At 53.7% G+C, this 21,128-nt stretch overlaps 1 protein-coding gene across 2 annotated transcripts; it reads right to left on the minus strand.

The window, feature by feature from the left end:
• Positions 1-687: 687 nt before the first annotated feature.
• On the minus strand, positions 688-15,463 carry ABHD6 (abhydrolase domain containing 6, acylglycerol lipase). 2 transcript variants are annotated; one of them, XM_058032238.1, is made up of 10 exons: positions 15,432-15,463; positions 12,079-12,145; positions 10,268-10,415; positions 6,916-7,072; positions 6,409-6,522; positions 6,032-6,164; positions 4,661-4,818; positions 3,808-3,862; positions 3,282-3,382; positions 688-2,480 (listed from the first exon to the last, which is right to left on the minus strand). In XM_058032238.1, exons 3-10 carry the CDS (start codon positions 10,384-10,386, stop codon positions 2,304-2,306), a joined length of 1,014 nt encoding a protein of 337 aa, XP_057888221.1. In that variant the 5' UTR covers positions 10,387-10,415; positions 12,079-12,145; positions 15,432-15,463; the 3' UTR covers positions 688-2,303. The 2 variants fall into 2 exon arrangements, with proteins under 2 accessions (XP_057888221.1, XP_057888222.1); XM_058032239.1 differs by lacking the exon at positions 15,432-15,463 and adding an exon at positions 12,273-12,376.
• Positions 15,464-21,128: the final 5,665 nt, after the last annotated feature.

Here is a 21,128-nt window from a genome sequence, read left to right on the forward strand (position 1 = left end):
CCTCCAATATAGACCTGAGGGTTTTTATTGCTCAACTACTGCAAAACATGATGCAGGTGCCCTGAGCCACCCCAACCTCAGCCCCTACCTGTGGGGGAGAAGCCCCCTCTGTGATCATTATTAGGGTCACCTTGGTGCATGCATCACTGCAGCAGTGGAGCAGTGGCAGGGCACAGCCAGGAAGATGCTCCTCAGCCCTCCCTGCAGCTCCTCTGGCAAACAATGCAGCTGCTGAGCCTCAAAAGCCTCCTGGGAAAAGGAGAAATGCAAATACTTTTGCCTGCAAATTGATGCAATGCTATTCCTAGCACAGTGTATGGGTTCAGTAAGACTTGCAATAATAGATGAAATTGGTATTTAACATGCTTGCAAGGGTTTTAAGAGGAATCTTGGTGCTTAAAACACAATTCCCTTGCCCCTTGAGGTTTTATTTTCTTCTTGAAGCTTTGGTGCCACCTTCTCCTAATAATATGGAAAAAAGGAAAGTGTGTTGTCATTGAAGAAATGAGACTTGAGCCTTCTGTGTCTTCAACATCTCTCTTTCCATTACAAAATATTCCTTGAGCCAAAACCTGCATCTCCCAGAAATGTGGGGAGGAAAGAAGCAGCAGAGCAAGATCCCTGTGTCATCCCACACCACAGCCACCTTCTTCTTCAAAGGAAAAAAGTAGTCATTGCACCATGGACTCCTTAAATCACTAGATTTTAATAGCCATATAAATCCTTTGCATACAGCAATCTGTGGCATGAGAAACCATATAGATACCGAACAAGTTTTTCTGGCTTTTACCACATAAAACTACCAGCAATTTTGTTCTTTAAACCAACTCCTGTAGTAGAAACAATACCAAGCAATTAACAGCAAAATTTCTATTTTTTTTCTAAAAGAACAATGTTTCTTCTCTTAAAAAGAGCCAAGAAGCTGACAGGGAGTTTCAGATGTATGTACAGATCCGGGTACCTCAGGAAGCTGTCAGTGGGGGGACACTAACAGCACCCCCCATCACCCCTGAGGAGGGCTGGGGTGACTGAGGGGTGACAGCCACCTGCTGCTCTGCCTTTGAGGCCACCACACACTGCCTTGCCCTCCAGCACCCCTGGGCCTGCCTGAGACCCTGACCAGAGCTCTGTCCCTGGGACAGGCAGTGAGGGACCTGGATCATCCCTGAACATCACCTTGCAGCCTGTAAAGTGCAGCTTGCCTGTATTGCCTGTTCCCACCCACAGCTTCCCTTGCTCAGGAGCTGTGCTCACGGAGAGGCTGCAGAAGCACACTGTACCTTTCCCCACCACAGCCCAGCACGTCATGGGCGAGCTGACCCCTCCTCACCATCCCCTGTGCTGGGCACACACAGCCCCCTCCCACCCCTCAGCCCGTTCCAGTGGCATTGGCTTTTGCAGAATTCACAGAATTCATTAAGAAAGTCGTTATTTACATCCAGGTGTTCAGCAGCACGGTGTGATAGAGGAGCTGAGACAAGAGTTCACCCTGGGGGGACTGGATCCCACCCTGGCCATGGGTTTATTGCTGACTCGGGCTCAGGGCAGCTCCCAGTGCCCCAGCCCCACAGCAGTGCCACAGCTGCTGCCTGCACCCCGTGGTCACTGGCTGTGCCCACCCTCAGGTAGAACCAGCCCTGGGCAAGGTGGGCTGTGCACAGACACCACGCCCTGGGCAACGTTAAGGCATTACAAATACACAGGAGCTATTCAGAGATTTAGAAAAACCCACTCAGAGTGTAAACATTTTTGCACATACAGTCATTGGACTTCCACACATGAAGTTTTCTGTTGTTTTCTGGATAAATCATGAGATCAGGAGCTACACAAAGGGCACTCAAGCAGACGCCTGGAGCACTTGGGGGTTCTCTTACAGCACAGCAGCATGCAACACGATGGACTCTAAGTAGTAAAAATATTGTTAAGTCTCAGTCTCAGTCCAGGATTCCAGATATCTTCCTACACTTCATATCTAGTTTAGGAAAATGTCATGAACAACTACGTGCTGGTAACCCAGGTAAGATGGGTGGCTGTGTGATGAGCACTGGGTGATTTCAGCTCATTTCTACCTTACCTCTAAGTAGAAAAGGGAGATACTCTGCTTCTGTTCCTGCATCTATGGAGGTTGCTCAATGAGCCCAGGTTGCTGTGCCAGTGGTGCTATAGGTTTGGGGATCAGTGATTCTGCCTTCCTCAGGGACTTTGGCACATGGACCCCGATTCGTACAAGATCCCTGAGAACGTATCAAAGCTGCAGTACTTTACAAGTGAACCTGGCGTGGGCACGTGGCTCCCTGCCACGCTCAGGCCTGCTTCTTGTTGTTGTCTATGCTGTGCAGCAGTGCCAGGAACTCCAGGATGAGGTTGGCCGTCTTGCGGGGCCGCTCCACCACCACCGAGTGGCCGCAGTTCTCCAGGATGTACACGTGGCAGTCTGGGATGGCCCCTGCCAGGACACTGGCACCAGAAACATCCAGCACCTGCACGGCAGGGGAAAAGCAGTCACTGCCACGGCCACAGAGAGGGTTTGCTGCAGAAACCCTGCTGGGTCCAGCTGAGATCACAGAATCGGAGAATGATGAGGTTGGAAGAGAGCCCTAAGATCATCGAGTCCAACCTATGCCCTAACACCTCAACTGGACTATTGCACCAAGTGCCATGTCCAGTCTTGTTTCAAACACATCCAGAGATGTTGATTCTGCATGCTCCAGATGTGGAGCAGGGATGCAGGCACAGTCTGTGTGATGCCTGGGGACAGGGCAGGGAGGCTGCAAGTGCCAGTCTCAGCATGCAGCAGGCAGCTCTCTCGTGTGCTTTTCAGCTGCTGTCTCAGTGCAAAGGTATCACTGCAAGCAAACACTTGCATCTTTGCATTTGTAGAGCCCTCTGCATGCCTGCAGCCTGCTTCCTCCCACATCTTCCCTCCCACTCCTTCCTCTGAAACAAACCCTAAGAGTCAAAGCCTGCCCACAAACAGCACATCTCTTCCCAGTTGCCAGGACAACTCTCTTCACTGACACTTTATTCTTCTTCCCAGCCCTTGCCTGCTTCAGTGCTGGCACCTACCCCCCACCTGCCCCCCTGGCAGTGCCCTCTCCTCCCTCTGGAAAGCTGGCTGTCATCTTTCTGCCCATCACCCTGCTGAGCCCCTTTCTAAACCCACTGGGGACCGACACAAGTGCCAGCTCCCTGCAGAGCAGCACAGCCCCCACCGTGCCCCGTGGGTGGGCACAGGCAGAGATGGAGACGGGTCTGTGGGGGACGTGCAGGGGGCTGCCTACCTGGTCCTGCTTTCCCCAGATGACCTGTGTCGGTGCTTTGATCTTGCTCATGTTCTCATGGAGGGAGTGCCTGGACTTTTCATCCACGATTTCTAAAAACACTAGTGGGGCAAGAGGAGAGTCAGTCCTACAGGGAGATGTTTGGCCTTCCTGTCTCAAAGGGGCCCAAGTGGTCCTGCTAGTGTCCCCTCACTGGGAAACCCATGCAGAGAAGATGGGCTGTCCTTGCCCTGCCACCAAGCCCAGCTGCAAACAATCTCCTCATAGGTATTTGTTACACAGATGGAAGGGCGACGGTGAAGCAACAGCCCTGTCACCAGTGGGGGTGGCAGTGCATTGCTACCAGTGACCCAGGTGTGTCCCCAAATCTGTTAATGACACTGCCCCCTCCCACCCTCAGCCACACAGCCCAGGGATGCTGGGGCACACCCATGTGCTGGGGAGCCGGGGGCTGGCAGCAGCAGGGCCCCAGGCCCCGGGGGTGCTGCAGGAAAGCCCGGTGAGGAGGCTGCCTCCGTGCACTTACGCTTCCTGTAGAATTCATTGTGTGGGATGCGAACGTCGACGAGGCCCTGGAGGATCTGCAGGGAGACAGAGGAGAGCTGCTGGAGGGGAGCAGCCCTGCACAGGGCTGAGCCTGCCCAAGGGCACTCAAGAGCAGCCTTGTCTCCCCAGCAAGTCTGGCCCCAGTGTGAGCTTCTTCCTAAGCATGTGGGGCTGTTGAAACCACGCTTAAACAACGTATATTTCAGCAACAAGGAATATTGTCTTTTATGATGCAGACCCAATTTCTGGCCCTGGCCAGCAGCCACCTCAGCCATGACTGCACTTTTCTTCCTTCTTGTACTCTTTTGGCAAAAACACAAAAGGTCTTGGCACTACCTTACATTTTTTTCTTACTCTCCAATCTACTCACTCCAGACTTCCTAAGGAAAACTAGTTTAATAGCCAGCCCCTCACCAAGTTCCTCTCCTTGACAATGACACAATTAACATTTCCATTACTTTTACTTAAAAAGCAGAGAACAATCTCCCTCTACATCAGACAACAGCTGCCTTAGTTATTTAATGCTTCCCACCAGCCATTTTACTAAAAAACCCTTCTACATCCCAGCCTGCTGCCAAAAACTTCACAGGAGGAGGAATTCCAGCAGGGACTGCCAGAGGGAGCTTGGAAAAGAGGGTTTGAAGGGAAAGTGCTGGAAAAATGCAGGGAGTGGGGCTGGGTGTGCCTCACCTGGGTGATGGCAGCGCTGGCAGCTCTGGCTCTACTCCCAGCACTGCCTCAGTTGCCACCACATAGGCTCAGGGAGAAGCAAAACCTTCTCACCACCTGTAGGTTCCCCTTTCCCACCTCCACAAGCAGTGCTGGCTCCTCACCTGCTGTGGCACCTTGAAGCGAACGTAGGAGCACAGCTTCAGCATGTCTGCCATCTCCTCAGGGGTGGAGGGGATCAGAGGGATCCTGTCAATGCGCTTGGACTCCTGCAGCTCCCGCAGCTGCTTGATGAACTTGCTGTCAGTGGTACTTGGCAGGCCTGGGGGAAATGACAAGGGGTGAAATGCAGATGAGATCCCCCCCAAAACAGTCCAAACAAAAAAGCATTCTTGTGCTGACCTCCCTCATCCCTGCCTCTGGCTTCCTGCCTGCTTACTGTTTAAAAAAAAAAATTATAAAAAGAGGGGAAGAAAACATCTGTACATACAACCACTTCAAAATGCACCCAGAGGTACCCAGCCTCCCTCCTGCTCCAGGGCTCAGCACCCCCACAGGCTGGCACAGCACGAGGTGCAGACATGCATGACTATTTCAGCAAAGCTATAGTGATTATTTTTATGTGCTCATCACATGCAAACACCAGTGCCCAGGCTGCCAATGCACAGGGCTGGACAGAAAATTTCAGCACCCCCATCTGCATGCACCACTGAAGAAAAATTCCCCAGCAATTTAATCCTAAACCTTTCTGCATCCCCCACACAGAGGTTTCACACCCAGAAACAGCCAGAGAGGCAGTCAACACTTGTCCCAGAGGGGAGTGGGAACCCAACGCCCCCAGAGCTTGGTAGCTAGGTAACTATTTGCTTTATTTCATTCCTTAGTGCTTATTTGGAAGCTGCTTTCCTTGTGTGGGAGGGAAAGGAGCTGCTATGACAACTGGGATGCAGCAAAGCCTCCCTGGCAGAGAAGCTCTCTGCCTGCTATGCCTCCTGCAGCATATAATGCCCAGGCTCCCCTGAGCCCCCTGTCCAGGATGGAGGGGATGGAGGGGATGGAGGGGACACCCTGCTGACCCAGCCCTCAAGTGCTCTTCCCACTGCAGGCACCCAAAGGTGGGAGGCCAGAACTCCCCAGCTCCCAAAGCCTCAGGCCTTCAGCACACCAGGGCTTTCAGGAGGCCAGAATGGGGAGGCCATTCCTGCTGCAGTCTTGAATCCTGCTCCTGAACTGAGAGGCTGCAGACATGCCATGTAAAATGCCTGCCATCCCAAGGGAAAAGACATACTTGTCCCATTTTCCCTAGTCCTAACTCTAACCAAAGCACAGTGGGGCAAACACCAAACCCCTGGAGAAGAGTAGTCAGCACAAAGCTGTGATTTTCTCTTGTGCCTTGCCAGAAATTTCCAGTATGTAAATAAAAATTATTTATAAATGCTTTGCACTACACATCTATGCTGCATCCAGCTCTGCCCTGAGCTTTTGCACTGGCTTCTGCTTGCCCTCTCTCTGTCTCCCTCCCCTGCCTTGCCCACCTGCAGGACAGATGAGGGTCAGGCTGCAAATATCTTCTGGGTACTGAGCAGCATAGACACCAGCAACATTTCCCCCCATGGAAGTGCCAACCAGATGAAAGGGCTTTCTGTTCAGCTTGATGCACTCCACGAACTGGCAGGGAGCAGAAGGAGCATTGTTAGGAGAGAGGAAACAGCAGCATGGGGTCAGGTCATTAGAGAAATTCAACTCAAAAGCTTGAGGCTGGTGGCTCTGGCTGCCTGGGAAGGGAGAGAGTGAGGCCACACAAGGCAGATTCAGGGGGTTCTGCAACCCTCACGTCCCCACGTCCCTCATGTCCCCACATCCCTCACGGCCCCACATCACTCTGCAGAGTGATGTGATGCTGGAGCTTTACCTGGTGTATTCTCTTAGCTTGCCCACTAATGGAGTAATCATCCAAGTCCGAGCGGGTCGTACCCTCGTGCCCAGGCATGTCCACACATACCAAGTGCAGGTTCTTTGGCAGGAACTGAAGAAACAAACCAGGGCTGGTTACAGCGCAGGGAAACTGCTGGAAAGCCCAGGGATGGCAAATGGGGAGCCCAGGTGGGAGCAGAGGGGGTCACTCTCCCCATGGCAGCCCTGGTTGCTCGTGCACCAAGGATGCGAGAGCACGGCCAAGACTTGCCTCCCATGGGGGCAGCAGGTGTGTGCTGCTCTTCCTGCTCTTCCCCTGCAGCCCTGCACGTTATAGGGTGAAGGGAGGCAGCAAGCAATGGGCATGGAGCTAAGCAGTGTGTTCCCAGCATGTTACAGCAGCCACCCCATCCCATGCATGCAATCACTGGGCTCCCCACACTGCCCCCAAGCCCAGCACCATCAACTCTCACTAAGGAGCAACATGACAGAAACAGAATCCCACCTTGACTATGGAGAGCCACATGTCCTTGTGGGCAGAGAAGCCATGTAACATCAGGATGGATGGTCGGTACCCAGGCCTTCCTCTGTAGGAATAACAGAACTGATAATCATCGTAGGTTGCGTATCTGACCTGCATGCCCAGGGCTCGGCGCCAGTACCTGCAAACAGGGAGAAAACAACACTGAGGAAGACAAGACCAGGGCCCAGCCATGACAGAAGGCAGCTGACGAGTCTGAAGGCAGCCATGGATTTTTTTGGCTTATTAAGACCAGTTAGGCTGGGCTCTCACTGGTGCCATAATGGGACTACTGGGATTAACCTTGGGCATGTGTTCCCTGGACAGGTGTAGAACTGGCTGCTGGCTGCACTGCAGATGGTTTGTAGAGACACTCTGTCTGTTAAGAACTTTAAAAAAATACCTTAAATAACTCATTTAGCAATGGAAATGGGCCAAAACAACAACGGTAAAAGAGAAAATGCCCAAAGGCTGGTATGCGGACAGAGAGTCAAGAGAAGGGAGCAGCACACATGGGAAGGCAGGGTACAGGATGGGCAGGCCAAGGGAGACAGTTCTCCCAGGTGGATAAGGTGGGTCTGTCACAAGGTCATTTGGACACAGTCCTGCATCAATGGGAGTATATCACCCCACAGACAAGCACATGAGTTCCCAGCCAAAACAACCATGCCACCCTGGAGCACCACAGAAACCCAATTCCCATGGACCAGCCTAGACAGCCTCTGGAATGTATTTATACACACACAAAGGACTGGAGTGGACCATCCTTATACTGGGTTTAGCACCCCAGAAGATAGCAGGCTAACCCCAAGGCTGTTCCTCCAAAGCAGAGGCAGACAGTCCTGCCAGCACATGCTTGCAGCCTGCTCAGAGGATGCAGCAGAACTGCTGGCCAGAGGGACCTGGGCAGAGATTATCGGTGACACTTGGGACACATGATGTGTACATGCAGCCCACGGCAGGGAATGGGGCCCCTTGGTCTGCCTTTCCCCTGTGCTCACATACAACCCTTGCCAGGACAACTGCTGGGCTACTCCTGGTGGCCAAAACACTGGCAAGTGCTTTTATGTGCTGTATCAGAGTTTATTTAAGGCACAAGAGCAAGGTCACCAACGCTTCTGGACTGTCCTACCTCTCTGCCCACTCAAAGCTTATGCATAGTGAAATCCTCTTTTAGCATAATCCCTTTTTCGAGGGGGTTAGTGGGACTTAAGCAGCATCTCAGCTCTGTGCTGGTCCTACAAGGAGAGGTGAATTTCTCCCTAATAAGTGTCTTAAGAGTCCTTGCCTCAAAGGCACTGGTGTGAACTACCAATGGGCAAGATGATAAACATTTTTAGCAACTGATCCTAATGGATCAATTCAGCAGAAGGCAAAATAATCTGTGCAAAGCTGAACTGATCCCTCACAAGGTGTTAACTCACTTAGTGGCAGCAGCTAAAGTGATTAACCCGTGTGGCAGCAGAGGCAGAGCGGTTCCAGGGCCGGGGTCAGCGGGGCAGCCCTGGACATCCTGCCAGGCAGGAAGGCATTAGCAGCAGGGAAAGCAGAGAGGCCGTGGCTGAGGGGGCCCAGAGTGACCCCTGACTGTGCCAGCTGAGGACACAGACTGGCCCTGAGGAGAAGGAGGGGGCAGGGAATCAGGGGAGAAGGGAGAAGCTTCCCCGGCACCTCCCAGGCACAGTGCTGCAAAGAGGAGGGCAGCATGGCATGCTTCCTGCACCTCTCCTGATGGGGAAACACAGCAATTTTACCCTTCAAACAACTCCAACTTGGAAAGAAACCAATAGAAAAGGAAAAGTAAGAGCAAACCCACACTTCTCATCCACTGTCCCTAACAAAAGAGGTGCCCATGACACACAGTGCGTTGCAATTACTCCTGCAAGAATTCCATACTGCCAGAAATGCTGGAAGAGAGAGAAGAGGGGACCTCACCCTTCAAAAGAAGACAGTCCTTCTGACCCCTGCTCACATGCTCCCTCCGTCACCCAGACACAGACCAACCTGCCCATGGTGCATTTTCACTCAGCCCCTTATCTGCAGTCCCAGAAGAACAAAGGCAGCAGGGAATTCTCTACCTTCCACCCAGCCTGGCTCCTCCAAGCTCCTGGCACAGACCCTGCACTCCTTTGCCCTCTCCTGCCACCCTGCCTGTGGCTGCTGAAGGCTTACCCTGACCACACTCACCCTGCAGTGCTTTGCAGGGATCCTCCTCACAACCTCAGCCCATCAGGGTCCCCCCTGGCATCCACCAGCTGCTCACATATCCAAAGGAATAAACCACTTTGCCTGCCAAGCCCAGTGCCACCCAGACACCCACGGGGCAGCAGAAGGCTGTGACATTGCCTGCTCTCCTCTGCAGAGTGGTGATCCCATCACTGGGGCTTTCATCCCATGCTCCCTCCTCTCTCAGATGCTGTAATAAAAGGCTGCTAATTAAAGTGCCTTTAGAAACAGGCTTCATCCCACTGCTGCACCCGAGTGCTGCAATGGACAAACAGCTTCCTCTCACAGGATGTCACTTGGATTTGGAAGCACCCCTGAGCTGCACTGTAGGACTGTAGGTGCCACCATCTAGCAGCAGCACGTGAGGGCAGCCTGACACCCTGCCTGCTCCATGCTGGGGATGAGACTCTGCCCTGACTTCTGAAGGGGGTTACTCCAGCTTTTCCTTGCAACAAACCCAGAGAGGAAAGCTGCCAGTGGGCTTATCTCTGATTTCCAGGGACAAAGGAGCACTGAAGGATTTAGTGCTTGTCTCCTGGTAACAGAAAGGACAAAATTCAAGGGGATAAGGAAAAGCATCTCTGCATCTTCTCTGATGCTCCATTCCAGAAAAAAAGAGAGGAAGAGAAAAGCCTCATCCATAATGACTAATGAGGGAAAAGTCCCTGTCTGTGAGCAGGCTGTCAGCTGGGATGGAGCATGTGAGCCCAGGGACACCCACAGCACAGGCACATTGATGGCTGGGAGGGAGGTCGCCAGACTCCACAGCTGCCAGGCTGGTGGAGATGCTGCAATGGCAGTGCTCTTCCCAGGCTCAGTGCTGTCCTTGGGGAAAGCAACCCAGAGAGGCTTGGAGAGATCTTGCAAGCTGGCACTGCAGTGTTACCCTGGCCAGCTGCCCCTTGGCACAGCCAAACCCCTGGGACACACACAGGCCTCCACAGCAAAATGCAATAGGAAAATGCCATTTTCTTCTCCCAGACTTGTTTAAAGCTGCACACCGCTGGCCTGGCCCTGGAGGAGCTCAGGAACACCCAGCCCTGCCCACACCACCCTGCCCCACGTGTGCAGGCTCCCCCAGCACGCCGAGAGCAGGGGCTCACACACTCACCAGTAGTAGATGCGGATCAGCGCCGAGGGCCAGAGGAGGAATGAGGCCACAAAGGCCAGGATGGGGATAGCCAGGGTGCCACCAGCAATGACAAACATGTTCAGCATATCCAGGTCCATGCTGCTCTTCACTACTCAGCCTCACCTGCCTGCATTTAGGGAAAGTTCTGAGGTTAACCACCAGAAATTATGACAAACCATTGCTAAACAAGAACTCTGCTGCCAGATGAGGAGGAAAGCAGATCTGCAACAGGCAGATATCCTTCAGGAGCACAGCAGCATCTCCTTCAGTTTTAAAACCCACCTATTTCTTCTGGCTCCTTAATGGATTTAATCACTGCAATGTTATCCTCTCAGGAGAGCACGTCTCAAACAGGCAATGAACATGTCTGGGGTGACGGGGCACAGCGTGGCCCTTGGGACCCTTTGCAGACACAGCAAGCACAGCCCCCAAGGGGTGCAGGCAGCCTTTCCCCCACCATGAGTGCAGGCAGGGCCAGCTTCAGGCAGGCTCCACACTTCTTTTCTGCTTCTTTTTCGAGGCAGGCACCCAGCTCTGTCTCCCCTCTCTCCTCCTGCCTGATCCCAAATCCCCAGCACACAACCACTGACCTAGAACTGATGGGTTGAGCCCAGCTCTCATTACAGCTCTGCACAGGCACCAACTAATCAAGGCAGCAGAGCCTATTAATGGGCTCGGGAACAGAAGGAAACAACTTGGCAGAGCACTCTTTAGTGTCCAGCCCTTATCAGAAACAAATTTATCCCCACCCCCACATCCTCACCTCTGCCCCACATTTTGCACTGCCTGTGGATAACAGGTTCCCCATCCCTGCTCCCCAGCATCCTCCAGACAAGCCTCAGGGACAGCAGGTGGAGGACACTCGGAGCAAGGGCAAGCTCTTGCACAATGTCATGTTTGTCCCTGAGCTCTCCCTACCACAGGCAGCTGGGATATATTTTTCTCCTTAAGAGATTAAACGCTGCCACACACACATCTCCTCTAATTCCCCCTGCTAACCAACTCACGGCTCTCCCTTTCCTCGGCACTGCGCTTTTGTCTCACATTTGTAAAACGAAACATCCTGCATGCCTGCTCTCCCACCAGCCACTCACCCCCCACCACCACCTCCACATTTCCCCGTGTCAGGACAGTCAGATTTTTTCCAGTTTCCTGCAAGACTCCCGGTGGTGTGTGCGGTATGTGATGCCACGAAACAGACACACAATCGCCACCGTCACAGCGTCCCACCCCCGGACACCGTCACACGGGATCACACTGGACCCCACGGTACACACAACCCAGAGAAACAGTATCCAGAACCTCTGGAACATCAGCCAGATCTGCCCTCTTCCCCCAGGGAACAGTGAAAAATAACTGAAGTTCGAGGAATGCTGTAAATATTTCCACGAGGCACCTCCTTTACAAAGCTAAACCTCATTTCCGTCTTCAAGCCGCAACAACACATCGTTATTCGTTTAATTAACACTTTGTAAAAAGATCCTTGCTCTCAGCATGGCTTGTTCATAGATAAACATTTTATTATGCAACCGATAAAGTTATCCATGCGAGCAGGGCTGTGAGGGAGCCACCCCAGAGCATTGGCTGCCTTTTGCTATGTCACTAAAACAGGGCAGAAATTAAGCACGGAAATCGCCATTGTTCCCCTCGGTGACCCGTAACGAGAGAGGGCTGCAGGAAGCAGAAGGCGCGGCATGGTGGAAGCCCCTGCGATCGCCACCTCCGCCTCCATCTCCACACCGCTTTTGGAAAGCTAAACGAGGAGAAAGCCTTTAAAAAGCCCGGCTTACCTTGCAGAGATCCCCTCCTCCTCTCGGCACAAGCCCTGCTCGCTGTGGGCAGCGGGTGTCTGAAACGCTGTCAGGAGAGGAAAAGAACAAGGTCAAAATCGCAGCTCTGCTTTCACTCCTCCCTCCAGGCTCCGCGGCCCGGTGAGCTCGGGTGTTTAAGCCGCCAGCTTCCTTTCAAGACGTCTCATATTCACCTTCTGACCAACCTCTGCCCTGTTTATGTAAATACGGTCCTTTGTACAATAGGGCCCGCGGGGTGCACTTGTTCGAGGCAGGAGCAAAGGAGCGGCCATGGGGAGCGCGGCGGGGAGAGCCGGGCCCAGCGCCCGGGCAGGGCTGCGCGCACCCAGCGCCGCGGGCTCATGCTCGCCCTCCAGGTGATTACTGCTATTAGAACAAAGCCAGCTAAGCTGCTGCTCATCCCCTTCCTCTTTGTCTTAGAGGTGCTTTTCCAAACGCTGCCCGTGCCCCTCCCCTCCCCCTGTGTGAGACGGGCTGGAGCGGAGCGCAGCCGCAGGAAATCACCGGGCAGGCAGCGAAACGCTGGCCTGAGCTCGCTGGCAGATTCCGGCTGTGACATTCACGGGGGCCCATCAACAGGTGCACCGGAGCCAGGCGGCACCAGTGCTGGGGGCTGCTTCAAGGCAGAAAATCCCGGAGAGCTCCCCCTGCCACGGCCGCAGGTCCCGGGCAGTGCTGTCCCCATCAGGCCGGAGCGTTTCGGCAGGGCCATGGCAGCCAACCCTCCCCAGGTGAGCCCAGTGCCGGCCCTGCACACCCGGCGAGCCCCGCTGGCCGCGGGTGCCTGAGGGAACAGGAGCACGGGCAGCCCCATGGCGCTTCTGAACCTCCTTCTGCCTGGTTAGAGCACCATCACTGATTTCCATGGCTAACTCGCTGGAGGAGAGTGTCAGCAGGCTCAGCTGTGCAGGCAGGGACAGCCACCATCACCACAGTCCCCAGCACCTGCTGTCAGCCACCCCTGCACCCGTCAGTGCTGCAGGGACACTGGCTCACCCACAGACACTCACCGGCTCTGGGAGCACCCACGGTGACAATGGTGCCTTGCCCATCCGGGAATGCTAACCCTCCCTGCTGCACTGAGACCAGGCACCATCACCCCAGGCCCCAGCACAGTCCTTTGCCAGCAGCTGGAGGGTAGCTTTTTAAGCTGCTGTGGGTTTAAAAATAAAACAAGCCTTCTGGTAACAGCCGTAAGTCTTCATACCACAGCTCATCCATCATTCTGCGGTGCCCTGTGACCAAGAGTCACAGCAAGTGGCCCCAAGTGGTGCTACTGCTTCTCACAAGGATCTCCACACACTTCATAAATTAACTTGGAAACATCAATTAGGCAACTCTGATAAATGATGTGTGATCAGGCAGTGATAAGGCCGAGCACACTGAACACATGGCAGGGCATGGGATGCCAGTCCAGGAGCACTGGTTCCCATGCTGGCAACAAGCACTAACCCCACAGCCTGCCTCCCACCTGGGACAATCCCCAGAACAAGGCACCCCAGCTAATGGGGTGGTCCCAGGTCAGATGCTAAGAGGTGGCTCCACATCTCCATTTGTTTGCTGCTTCCTCCCCTGTGTCAGATTCAAGCAAGGATCTCAACACCTGCAAAGAGAGGGGCCAACAGGTGGAAGGGGTTTGTGGGTCACTACAGAGGACCACATGTTGAAGACACTCCCAAAGCCATGGGACAAAGGTATTTTTCCTCTTTCAAGCTCAGTGCATCACTCCAGGGAGGCTGGGCAAGACCCAAGAACGCAGCTCAGATCTTTAATTTTTTTCTAAGCCCCACAAGAGAGGCAGCAGCAGCACAAAACCCACCCCAAGGCAGAAGGCCCCCGGGTTGGAAGAGGAAACTGGCAGCTGATGCACTGGGCAGCCCTGAGAAAGGCCAGGCAGGGATTTCACAAACAAGAATCACATGGATGCCATCACTGCCAACATTCAGGCACAAAGGCTGTCCTGGGCTGTGCATAACAGCTGCTGCACCCAGGGTTTTGCTCAGCCCACCTGCACCTAGCACAGTCCATGCCTCACTGATCACTGAATCACTGAAAGCTAAGCAGCACAAAAACATATGTTTTTGGAGGATTTTAAGAACTGAAAAGGAAAAAGCATTAACCACTTTTAAGATTCCATTGCAGAAACAGGGGGCTTAGAGGGACCTTGATGACTGAGGTGGGCCCCCTAGAAGCCCTGCCTCACACCACTAACCATGTAAAAACAAAAACCCAAAACATGCACGTGAACCCTTTCCCTTAGAAACCCCCTCACCCTTGCATCATCTGCAGCCAGAAAAATAATATTGACTATAAACGATGACATAACAACTGCTATGATTCCCCAGTGGTGTAGTTTGCTATGGGATCCTTTAGGTGCTAATCACAGAGAAGTTGTAATTTAATATCTATTGCTATTTGAAAGACCTCTGTCTGTCAGTCAGCTCTCAATCTTAATCCAGCCTCCAATGAGCCCAGAGTGGGAAATGTGCCCTTTCACCTTCATTTATTTATAGATAGCAGCAATGCAATCATTATTTCTGCAGCAGTGTTTCACAAAACCTTCATCTCTGAGCCATTTGTCTCTGTGCAGAGAGTCTGGGCTGGTCCCTGACCCCGCTGCTGCACCCCAGGCTGGCAATATGCAGGGACAAGCTATCAGCATCACTGCCAGCCAGCCTGGGCACAAGGTGGATGCAAAGCATGGCACAAGCAGGCTGTGCTGCCAGTCAGCTGCCGCTTTAGCGATTCACATCGTGCCCATCCTCCTTCCGGAGCCCGTCGCCATCCCCGTCCTGCCGCACACGCACGCAGCAGAGCATGCACGGCGCATCGGGTGTCACGGGGGCGCTCGGACTCTGCCGGCTCCGGGCAGGGGGTAGCAAAGAGCTGGGCAAGGATGGGGTACGGGTGTCCAAGGGCCACATCCCGGCCCCTGTTCTCAGCACACAGCCCCCCCCCGGCCCCCCCAAAGCATCCTCCTCCGGCAAAATGACAGCATCCTCCGAGCGGCAGCAGCTGGGACCATGGAGCCCTTTAGAGTCATGAAGCGGTTTGCTTTGGAAGGGACCGTAAAGATCATCATGTTCCAACCCCCTCGCCACCAAATGATTAATTGTTGGAGGAGGGGGAAGGAAGTTAAAGGCAAATTAGTGAAATCTTTGAATATCTATTTTAATGTTTTTCTCTTGGATTTCCTCTTTGCTCGCGATCAGCTGCCCACCCCCAGCGATACCACAGCTGGGGCCGGGGACACCCGGCCCCCGCTCCTGTCACTGTCACTTCCCCCCGGTCCCGTCAGTGCCACCGCCAGCCCCGCATCGCCCGCCTCTCACCGTGCCGAGCCGAGCCGAGCCGAGCCGAGCCTGGCCGCAATGGCAGCGCCGGGCGGATCGCGGCGCCTCCCCCGCCCCGTGCGGCTCCGCGGGGCGCTCCGAGAGGCGGGGATGCGGCTCCGCGGGGCGGGAGGGACCGCGAAAGGCGGGACACGGCTGGGGTGAAAGGGGTGAAACGGGGGCCAAAGCGGGGTTACCGCGCCGGGAAAGGCGGGGTGGGATAGGGCTGGTGTGCCCGTGACAAAGGAGACGGGGGGGGACAAGGACTGCAAGATGGCTAAAGCGGGGATGGAGAGGGACATCAGGATGTGCAAGGGGGGATGCAGTGAAGCTGCAAAAGGAAGGCAGGGGAGAAGTAATGGGGCTTCCTTGGGGATTGCAATAGGGATGGAAAGGGGGATGCAATGGGGGATTCAGGGGAGCTGTGATGGGAATTCAGCGAGGTTAAAGCAGGGGGTGCAGCTGGGCTGTGGTGTATAGGGTGTAACACGGGTGCCAGGGGACAGTGTGGGGGTACAAGAGGGGACACAGAGTGGCAACAGAGGGATGTGATGTGACTTTAGTGGGGGTCTAAGGGAGGGGTGCAAGGGGTGGCCAGTTACACCCGGATTAGGGTTACCCTAACCTGGGAAGATGATTCACCCTGCCGAGGCTGCAGTCAGTGGTTGGGATCGCAAACAGCCTCACCGTGTGAGTGTAAAAGGGGGGTATTGCAAGGGACACACAGCAGGGAGCCAAGAAGGATGCAATGAGGCTACAGAACTCTCACAATGGGGTTGCCATGGGGATGCAGCAGGGATAAAAAAGGGAATGTGATAGGCAGCAACAGGGTCACAGCAAGGAGACACCAGGGTGGAAACAACGGGGGGGTCACAAGAGGGATGTCAAGGGGATGGCAATACAATCACCACAGAACTACAAAGGAGGAGAGTGCAGTGCTGCACCCCACAGAGAAACCTCACAGCCCCCTTGCATGAGGCCTGGGAGCAAGCTTGGGCTGGGGGACAGCTGCTCCCAGGTCTGGGGGAGGGCTCTGGTCAGGGATGTTCCCATGGGAAAGACACAAAGGTTGAAATCAGAGGATCCAACTTATAAATATCCTATTTCAGGTGTTAAAGTCAGGTTACAAATCTTTTACCTTCCCAAAAGATGGCACTGCTCTCAGGAGCTGCATTTCAACTTGCATTTTAAAATCTGCTCCAATTTTTCCTAAAACTGCCAATTTGATCCTTTTGCTATAAGCAAATTTATTTTCATTCCCCCTAGGTCACATATCAGGCTGGTGTGTACCTTTAAATTATGCCAAAAAGTTGTAAGAAAATTAAATTGGAAATGAGATCAGCTCCTGAGTAAATGCAAACTGGGTCAAACCCTCACCCCACCTGTGCCCTGATAAAGGATGTCCCTTTGGCCTGGCAGGCTGGGGAAGGTGAGATAATTGGTGTAAAGGTCTTTCCAGGTCAGAGTTTACTACGATAACCATAAGCTTCTGATAACATGAACTCTCAGGAGAGATTTTTAACCAAATATCAAAGGGTTTAGGTGGCCTGGTGAAGGTGAGGCTCAGCTGGGTTTTGTTTCTCAGTCAAGCAGGGCTAAACAAAGCTGAGTTTCCGCTAAGGTGACCTGGGTGGACACGAGAGGTGTTTCACAAGCCCTCAAACCCTGCTTGCACTCAGAGCTGTTTGTTCAGCTCTCATGCACGGCCGGGACACCTGCAGGGCAGGGCTGACTCAGAGCCACGGATTACACAGCCCATGGTTATTCCTGCTGGGAATGCCCCTGGTACAGTCACAGCAAATGGTGGTGCCTAAAATAGAGAGGCTGAAGCAGAGACCTGTGGTGGGTTTGTGTCGAAACGCGGCAGAGCTGAGCAGGAGCCCAGGCACAGGGAGGAGTCACGGAGTCACTCCTGTGGTGGTGATGGGCTCCCCTGGCCCAGGCACTGCCAGGACAGAGCCACGGCTCCAGCCGGTCCCAGCCCTGCTGGGGGAGGCTCTTTGCAGTGCCGTGATCCCCCGGCCAGGCAGGGGCTGAGGCTGCTCCTCTGCCCCACCTTGGGCACTCCAGGTGGCACAGGGGGAGCAATGGGAGAGAGCAGGGCACAGCTGGGCTCCCTGTGCCCACAGAGAGCAGATGAGCCTCGGGCTGCAGAGGAAATCCCAGCAGTTCTGTGGGCACCTCCTCAGGACCCTGCAAGGCCATGTTTGGGGTGGCTGCAATGTGGCAAGCCCAAGTTAAAAGCCAGTGCCTGCACTGACCTGCCCCATGAGTTTTGTTTCTTTTCTCAGCCCACAGACAGCTCATCACACAGCTGTGGCAGCTGGCAAGGACTGAGTCACCCCTTGGTCACTCTCTGAGCTATGCTGGCCCTTAGCTGAAAATTACTCATTCCCAATGCAGTGTCAGGAGCTGGGCTTCCCACCAGCACAGGAGCACAGCTTTGATCCTGTGAGCAGGACAGACAGTGACCACAATGAGGACTTATGATCCATTGATGACTTATGAGAAACAATCTGCATCTAAAACAGAGCAACCACATGATAAAAACCATTAAAAAACAATCAGAAATAGCTGTTGCATGGCCCCAGAAACCAGGACATGGACCTTTTATGTAAACAGTCTTGTTTTCCATAGAAAGGTGGAAGCTGTGGCTGGATTCAGTCCAGGATGGCTGTGGAGAGCTCTGACTTCTCCCTCACCAATCTGAGAGGCAGCATTGCTCCACTGGGTGAAAGATTTGCATGTTATTTTCCACTGCTGGGTGAGGAATCCCCAGGGCACGTGGTGAGGCTGTTTGCAATCATGACAAGTGGCTGCACGCTGCCTTGCTGGGCTGAATCATCCTCCCAGGGTGACTTGTCCCCATCTGTTCCCACTGGCACAGTCCTGGCCCTGTGGCACAATCCATGAGCAATGCCCAGGGCACTGTGGGCATGGGACAGGGCAGGAGGGTGCCCCAGAGCCCACCATGGGAGCTGCTGTTGAGGAAGGCCTTGCCATGCCCTGAGATGTGCCACTTTAATAACACAGAGCTACAGAAATTCATCCCCAAGGACAGGGATAAGATCCCAGATCACCTTGTTGCAAACAGCAGCTCTGGGTGAGAGCACAGGGGTAAAAACCCCTCTGTGCACGCCTGGAGCAGCCCTGGCTGAGAGCACAGGGGTACAAACCCCTCTGTGCACACCCGGAGCAGCCCTGGGTGAGAGCACAGGGGTACAAACCCCTCTGTGCACACCTGGAGCAGCCACCCTGCCACTCTTCAGGGCTTTCATTGCACAACCTGGGACAAACACAACAACAACATTCCTGCTGTTTAAAACATCATAAAGCAAGACCTGCTTGCCTAATAACAGCTTTAAAAAATGCTTTATTAACTCTATTAAAAGTTAATGCATGCATTATGTGCATTTTAATTACATCTTTAACTGCTAACAATATGGGTGCACTTATTGGCACAAAACCTTATTTGGTGGCTGCAATATCTTTATAGAGGATTAACTTCAAAGCCTCATCTTGTCATGCATGAAAGCCTGTATTTCAGATTTCCTCCTGCTCTCCTACAGCTTAGTTAAGCAGTCTCCTTCAAGAAACTGGAACCACCATGAGGCATTTTTCCTTGGACTGCCTTGTAGTGGGCAGGCTATCATGCTTCAAACCACTAACTGAACAATACTGACTGATTAAATTGAAAAAGAAAACCCTATCAGAGTCCTGGACCAGCAAAGGAATTGTGCCTTGACAGTAATTAATAAGGTAGAACACTTACCTTCCAGAATTAGAAATGAAAATTGAGTACCAAGGATTTGATTCAAGACATTCCACATATCTTACACACCAAATACTTTTCCCCTGCATTGCACTGAAATGCCCGAGGGTCACAGCAGGACAATATTGCCATTGTATTGGCACTGAAAGCACTTCCCAAATGCCCTTGTATGGCCTGCAGCACAGCCATGAACTTTAGCAATCCAGAATGGCTCAAGTGCTTTGCTACTTATTAACCTGAAAGTCCAGAAACTGTGATAAAACACTCTGCCTGATGCTTGTGATGAGGTCACCAGGAGCCCAAAGGCCATTTCATTTGCCCACTTTTGTGGTGATGGCATCTTTGGGGCTGGCCCTTCCTGGACCTCCCCCTGTCATAGCAGATGTTGTCAGAGCAGCAATTTGTGTAAAAATGGTAAAAATCAAGGAATGTGCACCACTTTAAAGCCTGCTACATGGAAAGGGAGGCCCCTTGCCCAGAAAACAGAGCTGTGGTGGCTCCTGGGGAGCAGCAGCCTGGGGGTGTTGGTCCCCACAGTGCCCCTCACACCCAACACCCTCTGCCCATGCTGGCCCTGTTCCCTGTTCCCAATCTGCTCTTTGGGGAGCAGGATAATGGGGTGTCAGAGGAGGCAGCAGGGACACCCCGACAGGCTGGGGGGCTCAGGCTGACCTGGCCACTCTCTGCACCCTTGGTTGAAAGGGCACAGCAGCACTGCTGTCCCTGAGCAGCACACAGACACCACCACATCTTCCCCACAGAGGATAAATGAAGCTGCAGCCAAGCCCTCAAGGAGCACCCCATGGGTCCCTGCTGCCCTCCCAGCCCCAGCAGGCTTCCTCTGCAGAGCACAAGGGGATGTGGGCTGGATGTGCTCCCTCCAGCCCTCCCAGGGAGGCACAGGAAACCTCAGAGATCCTCTCAGCCCATCTCTGCCAACAAAAACAGTTCTGTGGGTTCCCTAGAGGCAGCCAAAAGGAAACAGCTGTGCCTGGAGGGAGAGGAGGAACTCCCTCATGGCTGCAGGACCTCACACCCCCTGTCCCATGGGCACCCTAAGCAAACACGTGATACAGGGACACATCTCACCCATCCATCCCACAGCACCTCCTGGGCAGTGGGAGGGTGATGGAGGGGCTGAGCTGCTGCTCCAGGGGGTGACACACCAGGCACAGCCCCATGAACCCAGGACAGGCTCCACCAAAGGGCCCTGGCAGCTCCTGCCCAAACTGGCCCCTGCCTTGCCCTCAGCCTGCTGAGCTCCCCCAGCCCCCTGGGAGCAGGGAGAGCCTGAGGAGGGGCTTTATTGGTGAATGTTCCACAGGTGCTGCTCATCTGGAGAGGGTCCCTCACCTGCCATCATCCCAAGTGGGGACAGGAAGCCCAGAGTGTGCTGGTTTCAGCAGCAGCTTCTTGTGCAAGGGCAGGGCAGCCCTGAGCTGTCAGTGCTCATGCACCCACATCAGGCATGTTTTGTGATCTGATAAGGCTGATCAGAAGGTGCAGTAAACAGGGGGTAAAGTGCTGCAGAAAGGAACATGAGCTCCCTGTGTCACCCCCCACAGGTGACTGGCTGCTGTTTGTCCCCCTGATAATGCCTGGGGTGGAGGAGAGAGGTAACTGATATGCCAGGAGCCCTGAAGATAAACACAGCACTGACAGCCATGGTTCAGGGTCAAAGCCTTCATGGGCACCACAAAACCACTTGCTCTTTGGTGCCAGGGTAGGCAAAACAAGCGTGATTTTGGGGAGAGCTCTGGGTTTGGATGACTCTGACCCTGAGGCTGCAGCTGCTGTTGCAAGCACTTGGCTCGTGCTGAGCTTTCAGCAAGGTTAACCTGGACATTTACACCCCTCCAAGGCTGCCACTTTCCCTCCCCTCTCTCTCTATTAGTTTATTCCAGAACCTGTCCTGCCTGGGGACA

The sequence above is a fragment of the Melospiza georgiana genome, chromosome 11, assembly GCF_028018845.1.
Source record: "Melospiza georgiana isolate bMelGeo1 chromosome 11, bMelGeo1.pri, whole genome shotgun sequence".
NCBI lineage: Eukaryota > Metazoa > Chordata > Aves > Passeriformes > Passerellidae > Melospiza > Melospiza georgiana.